Genomic DNA, 6,909 nt, shown 5'->3' on the forward strand with positions numbered 1-6,909 from the left:
CATTGTGTTTAACTTAATTATTTCAACAGGCCAGCAAACTGAAGCAGAAATGACAAAAATCCAGAAAATACATGCAAAATCAACAAAGTCTTCTGCTTATACTTAAAAATAATATATATAATTTTTAAAAAAAAATTTTTTTAACAAATTGTTTTTCGGAACAAAGAAGTTGCTTTCAAGTATTGTCATCGACATCATTTAAAAATGACACCAAAAGTCCCAAAACATTCACTCATTTGTGTGACGAACATGCATCTGACAGTCATCCATGTAGAAAACTAAGAACTTCGAAAGTGCTGATTTCTACTTGACAGTCAAAACAGTTTTAATTGAACTACATGCTTATTTTAGTTGGAGTTCTCAATTTACTCATGTATATTAATGTATGTTAATTGTTGAGCCCAAATGTCATACATATAAAAAGTTCAAATATTATGATAAAGCTCATCTCTCTCATAATGAAAATGGCATTTTCACATGTTTTATATTTATTGTATATTAGTTTTTTTGTTCTATAGTAATGGCTAAGCGTTGTTCAATAAAAAGGTGACAAACACATTTGTGACTTGTTCTTGTTTCAGCAGCAGAGGAGAGCGAGTGACATGAGTGTGTCTCTGCGGGTTTGTGTTTCTGTTGTCTGGGACAAGTGGGACAAGAGGAAAGAGGTGAACATGTGTGTGTGTAATGAAGACAGAGGGAGAGAAAAGTGTCTGATTTCCCCTCGTCATCGGCGCTCACTTCCAGCTCCTCAGCTGTCGCAAACTGTCAAGCTTCACACAAGTGGAGCTCGGCCTTCGCACGCACGCAAACGCACACAAAGACACTCACTCTGCGTCTAAAATCACTTTGGAAATCACCTGAAGGGAGCACGAGAGGACGTGACCGCCGGCTTTTGAAGGGGGGGGGCCGACGTGAGGCAGCAGGTGGGTCGACTCCATTCAGAGCAGGTGAAGGAGCCTTGGTACAGACTCACCAACTCACTGGATCTCTAACTTCTTCTGTTTGGCCTGTGCAAACGAGCGGGGAAAAAATAAAAGGTAAACTTACATTTCTGTTCAGAGTCCAGGTGTTTTTCTTGGTTTTTTTAAGAGTTGGGATGATAAAAGTAAATAAATCAGATCATTTATTGATGAGAATTATATGATACATATTTTTTTTAAAACAGAGAAAAGTTGTTGTCTGTTAAGATTATTTTGTTTTCTTGTCATACTTTGCAGAAGTTTTGCCGGTTTCTACTTGACTGCTGGAGGCGCCACATTTAGCTTTGATGGGATTGAATTTCACAACCTCAGAATAGTTTGGACAAGTTTGCTCAAACGCTGTGTGTGTGTTTGCAAACGTCCAACTTCATGTAGCCTTAAAGCTAACCAAAGTATTTACCTGGCACACACGAGTCTGTGGTCAAGTCAGGTTTGTAAAGTTTAAACCACATGATTCAGTGTATCTTGATTTAGATTAATCTCTTTGCGGAATAATGAGACTGTTTTTATTGAAATCCCAAATACTTATATAATCTAAAACTGCTTTTTTTTCTTCTTTAAAGCAGATTCTCTATTATCAGGGAGACAGTAGAGTTTTTATAGATCCTCAGCAAATCACAAATATAGGTCAGGTTTATCTTCTGCCTCCTGTCTTACATTCTGGGAAATCTGAGTTTGTGCCTACGGTTTAGGAGCAATGTCGACAATGTGGCGCAGCAGTTCGTACACGGCAGCTTATATATAATGTAGATGAGAAAAAACGGATCTTTTAAACGATGGGAGGTGATTTGTTTTTCATTGTATAAAGCCCAGGGTTGTCAAAGTGTGGGAGAATGAGCCCAAGAACCTCCAGCCAAATGCTGCGTTTCACTAGGAGACTACTTCCTGCTTGAATGCAGCAGGAATGAATGTGTTTTTAATAGTTGTTGTACTTACCTGCTGTTGGGCTTAATAAGTAATAAAAAGCATAACTCTTCTTTACAACTGTTACTCTTGCTTTTTTCTGCTACAGATTATTTTATCATGTCCACTTAGAAAAAATTAATTCAGTGATTTAAAAAATGTGACTTTTAATAAATCAATTAACAGTTTTACTCTCTACTCATTTATTTATTTTTTTGCACAAATTATTCTCAAAAACTGTAATAAAAACAAATCTCTCTTATGTTTCCCAATAGTTGTTCAAATACATTTTATGATGCCAAAAAAAATTGCAAATAATCTACAAAATGACAAATAATCTCATAAAACGAAACTAAATGCGAACCTCTGATTTTTTTAAGGGCGAACAGCACTGAGATCGTCTGAGTCACACCATGGATCTGTAAGTATAATGTTTAAAATTCAGTATCTTTTGTTGTACTCAAGTTCGAACGCTGCAGGACCGAATGCTGCAGGACCGAATGCTGCAGGACGCAGAACAAAGGGACTGGACATCCTTCAAACCATTTCTGTTTTCTCCATTCTCACATCTTATAATAATGACGTTTATTTTGGGGTAATGATAAATTGCAGCCCTACCTCTGAATACATTTATTCAGCATTACATTATTTAAAGTGTAAATTGCAGGATCACCGTGTGACGTCACCGTACAAAAACCTCTTAACCACCACTTTAAAAATGTTAATATGTCCAGGTTTGATGAGGAGTCTGATGTAAAGTAAAAAGTGAGCACGTTATATGCGTTAAAATAATCCCTCACATCAATGGGACGATATGAGGCGCCTGGCAGTTGATCTTCTTCATGCATTCATGCATTATTTTCTCTCTCTTTGCTTTGTGTGTGTCAAGGGAGGAAGACAAACAGTCAGTGGATATCCATGACAACCCTCCCGCTCCTGAAAACGTAGTGAGGGAGGAAGGAGACACCGTGAGTGACAGCGCCATGTCAACCCCCTGCCATTAGCAGCGCCATTCCCGGACTGTTTAAAATAGCCACCAGCTGGGGCTGGATCGCAGGACCGCGTCAATAGGAAAAAGATGAGCTTGGACTTCAGTGTCTCTGTGGGATAAAATAACACCGCTGGCTGATTTGTGACTGACGCCCTCGGAGGTTTTATATAGGAACGTGACTGTAAAAACAAAAATATAAATTAGGTGTCAGCCGAAATACTTAGTTGACATTTATTGACTTGTTTTTCTTTAGGGCGGCGGGATTCACTCAAACCTAATTAATGTCTCACCATGCACTGATCCAGTAATTTCCCATCTACATCCCGAGGACAGCGTCTCGAGGGTTGGCGTCTCGCACATCTAAAATAGAGCAGTAGTGATGCAGGCCGCTCTCGTATCGGGTCACAGTCCGTCATAGAGCAAACACACAGGGAAACATAGACCTGTGGACTATTAAGAGTTAACAATCAGCACAAGAAGCATGTCTGAATTGTGGAAGGAAGCTGTAATGGACGAAGACAACAGAGAGGAAACCTGGTGTTGGACCTGCGGTTTCACACCAGGATTTTTTCACTGTGCTGTTCTCACCTTCTTGGTGAGGGTGAGAACAGCACAGTGAAATAATCCATGATCTCAGTTCTTCTCTCACCAGATGAATACTGCAGCTGACATGTCCAGACCTTTTAAACACTGTGTGTGTGTGTGTGTGTGTGTGTGTGTGTGTGTGTGTGTGTGTGTGTGTGTGTGTGTGTGTGTGTGTGTGTGTGTGTGTGTCTCCAGGTCTATTTCATCTATGAAGAGGAGGTGGAGGTGGAGGAGAAGGAGCCGGAGCCTCCTTCAGATCCTATTCTCCGGATCAATGACAAACCACACAAGTTCAAGGACCACTACTGCAAGAAACCCAAATTCTGCGACGTCTGCGCTCGCATGATCGTCTGTACGTGCTTTTCAGTACAATCTCCTTGTAACTGTGGTATTTTCTACATGAGGGGTTTATTTGTTTCTTCTTGGTCTTCTGCTCATATCTTCCAGTGAACAATAAATTTGCTCTGAGGTGTAAAAACTGCAAGACCAACATCCACCACTCATGTCAGTCCTACGTCGAGTTCCAGAAGTGCTTCGGCAAAATTGTGAGTTTTCTGCCCTGGGATTAGTAAATAGTAAAAAATAAATAGTTAATATAATCTACCATTGGACTGTGAGTGAAAATGCTGATTCTTTGTTCCTCGCAGCCTCCGGGCTTCAGACGGGCCTACAGCTCTCCTCTGTACAGCAGCGACCAACCAGATTCAAGTGAGTCCCTGAATCTGGAATGTATCAGTAACTGTAACTGTTTGCAAATTACACTCGGGACTCCAGGTTCACTACCGAGGAATTAAAAGGTGATTTGAGCTTTAAAAAAAACCCCGAGCATTTCTTTTGCCATATTTGAGCATCTTGGCCTTGAATATGGTCGCATGTTAAACCGAGTGCAGAGAAGACTCAAAACAACGTTCAGTCTTAAGAGGAAAAGCTTGAAACTCTAAGAAAACATTCAAACCAGGTATTATTATTGTTCATTCCAGCAAAGCGAATCCATCTTTTTCACAATTCTTAGAGGTAAAAACTCTTTTATGTCAGAGCATGTGGCTCAACCGCTAATCGGCATAATATTCAGAGAGTTTATCATTTTTTTCTTCTGTTTTTGTTTTGTTTTGTTTGTTTTTGCAAACCCGCCTGTGCTTAACCAGACAACCCAAACCGGAACGACCCCGTCTTCGACACGCTGAGAGTCGGCGTCATCATGGCAAATAAGGAGCGCAAAAAGAACGAAAATGACAAGAAAAATGTGAGTTTTACATTTTGTTTGTCAGACATTTTCTATTAAAGGAGACCCGGATATAAACTCTTAAGAGTGAAATAAGTCGAAACTCTTTACATTTTAACGATGCTGTGCGCTCTAGATGATGATGATGATGGAGGAGGAGGAAGAGGAGAGCCAGCAGCCTAAAGAGAACGAGGAGGGTGGAGAAGGTAGAGACTAATTCTTGGTTTGGTGTCATCATATACGAGTCATGTTCATAACTTAAATCCATTAAACCATTTCTATGTGATTAAAATCATCATTCTGATGTTTATACAGGCAAACCTGATGATAAAAAGGAGAAAGGAGGAGACAAAGCAGATGACAAGGTGAGAATAATACAGATTATCTGGTGGTTCCATGTGTTAACCCAGCGGCCACGTGTTTCTCAGCTTCTTTGAAATCCGTATCTTTTGTCTGACGCACCAACACTTGTGCTACTTGGTCGCAGAGTAAAGGGACGTTCTCCCACTCACACTATTACTTGGCTCTCTATCGCTTCAAGGCCATTGAGAAGGACGACCTGGACTTTCAGTACGTTTGAATAACTACTCACAGCTTAAAGTCAGTGCACGACTGCGATGCTTCTGAAAGTGGTTTAAAAGGTGTTTGTGTTTGTGAATCAGTCCAGGAGACCGGATCACAGTCCTGGATGACTCCAACGAGGAGTGGTGGAGGGTGAGTTTAGACACGATTCCAATGAGATGTCGAGGTAGAAAGTCGAACCAACGTTCTCTGCATTGTCAGGGGAAGATGGGGGAGAAGACGGGCTACTTCCCTACAAACTACCTCATAAAAGTACGCGCTTCAGAGAGGGTTTTCAAGGTGACCCGCTCCTTTGTGGGGAACAGAGAGATGGGGCAAATCACACTCAAAAAAGATCAGGTATCTTCGCCAACACAACAACATGCCTCCACATTTTTGAGTTCAACTTAAACAAATGTGTGTTTTTAGCCATCAGCCTTTGGGAGTCAGAGGTCCTCTGTAATGTAATCACGTGTCCCTGATACCGTGCTGCTCTGTTGTCACTCTGTGTCAGATCGTGGTGAAAAAGGGAGACGAGAAAGGAGGCTACTTGAAGGTCAGCACTGGGCGCAAGCTGGGCTACTTCCCCGCTGACCTGCTGCAGGAGATCACTGTGACATAAAACAAAACAAAACAACTGCTTCACACTTTGAATATCAGAACAGAGACGACTGGAGCTCAAACTGATCGTCTAATGAATGACCCAAAGAAAATCAGTGTTTTTCACAGCACAGATGCATTAGCTTTTTTTAAATTTATTTATTTGTGCCTTAGTCAGGAGATTAATACTTTCCCATAAATGTTGACACCAATCAGTTGGTGGTGTATTGGCTTTGTAGTGAAGAACAGTTTTACAGATACTTTACATTATGCACTATAGGGAGAGAGAAGAGCCTAATGACCCTTTGACTTATAAAGCTTATCATTTTGATGTAGTACTACATCAGATTGCCGCTGTGCCTCACTGTAATCACAACCTGGGAGCCTTATCGTAACACCAGTAATAAAAGCTGAGAAATCATTGTAAATCAAACTTGCACATTTACCTTCAAGGATTTCGATTCAGTCTGCTGTACTGCTCAAGACAAAAATGTTTTACTGTACATTGTTCACGGCCTATTTAGTTGTGGTCAATAAATCTAACATTTTGTGTGGTATTCATTCATTTCAATTATTGTCTTTCTAAAACCTAAAGACTTTGACTGTTATTATGTACAACGCTCTCAGTGTCTTCAATTTGCACATACGTTGTTGAGCCCAAATGTCATACATATAAAAAGTTCAAATATTATGATAAAGTTCATCTCTCTCATAATGAAAATGACATTTTCACATGTTTTATATTTATTGTATATTAGTTTGACACCCCATGTTGCTAAAAGTATGAAGACTTTCTTCATTGGGTTTGTATACTGTCACATTTTAGAGATGGAATAAACATTAACCGTCTTTACTTAGGTAAGAGTACGTTTTTTTGTGAATTATTCAGTTAATCCTATGATGTTACAGGATAGGCACAAATAAGCCTTGAGGCTTCAGCCTATTCCTTTTTCGGTTGCTGTCTGTTTATTTTGTAAAAACATGATTTTGTTTTTATTTTTAATTTTTAACCGAAATAAAGCATTCATTCATTCATTCATACTTTGTGTATAAAAAGACTTTGGTCG

At 39.8% G+C, this 6,909-nt stretch overlaps 1 protein-coding gene across 5 annotated transcripts; it reads left to right on the forward strand.

The window, feature by feature from the left end:
* Positions 1-650: 650 nt before the first annotated feature.
* On the forward strand, positions 651-6,909 carry stac3 (SH3 and cysteine rich domain 3). Of its 5 annotated transcripts, XM_080469975.1 has the most exons (14): positions 775-1,037; positions 1,218-1,410; positions 2,264-2,304; positions 2,773-2,851; positions 3,655-3,811; positions 3,907-4,004; positions 4,107-4,167; positions 4,605-4,702; positions 4,818-4,887; positions 4,997-5,046; positions 5,169-5,251; positions 5,344-5,395; positions 5,465-5,602; positions 5,757-6,909. In XM_080469975.1, the coding sequence occupies exons 3-14, from the start codon at positions 2,297-2,299 to the stop codon at positions 5,862-5,864; spliced, it is 1,002 nt and encodes a 333-aa protein (XP_080326101.1). In that variant the 5' UTR covers positions 775-1,037; positions 1,218-1,410; positions 2,264-2,296; the 3' UTR covers positions 5,865-6,909. The 5 variants fall into 5 exon arrangements, with proteins under 5 accessions (XP_080326100.1, XP_080326103.1, XP_080326104.1 ...); XM_080469974.1 differs by lacking the exon at positions 1,218-1,410 and having other exon boundaries at positions 651-1,037; XM_080469977.1 differs by lacking the exon at positions 1,218-1,410 and having other exon boundaries at positions 737-1,037; positions 2,273-2,304.

Source organism: Lipophrys pholis, assembly GCF_963383615.2.
Source record: "Lipophrys pholis genome assembly, chromosome: 8".
Lineage (NCBI taxonomy): Eukaryota > Metazoa > Chordata > Actinopteri > Blenniiformes > Blenniidae > Lipophrys > Lipophrys pholis.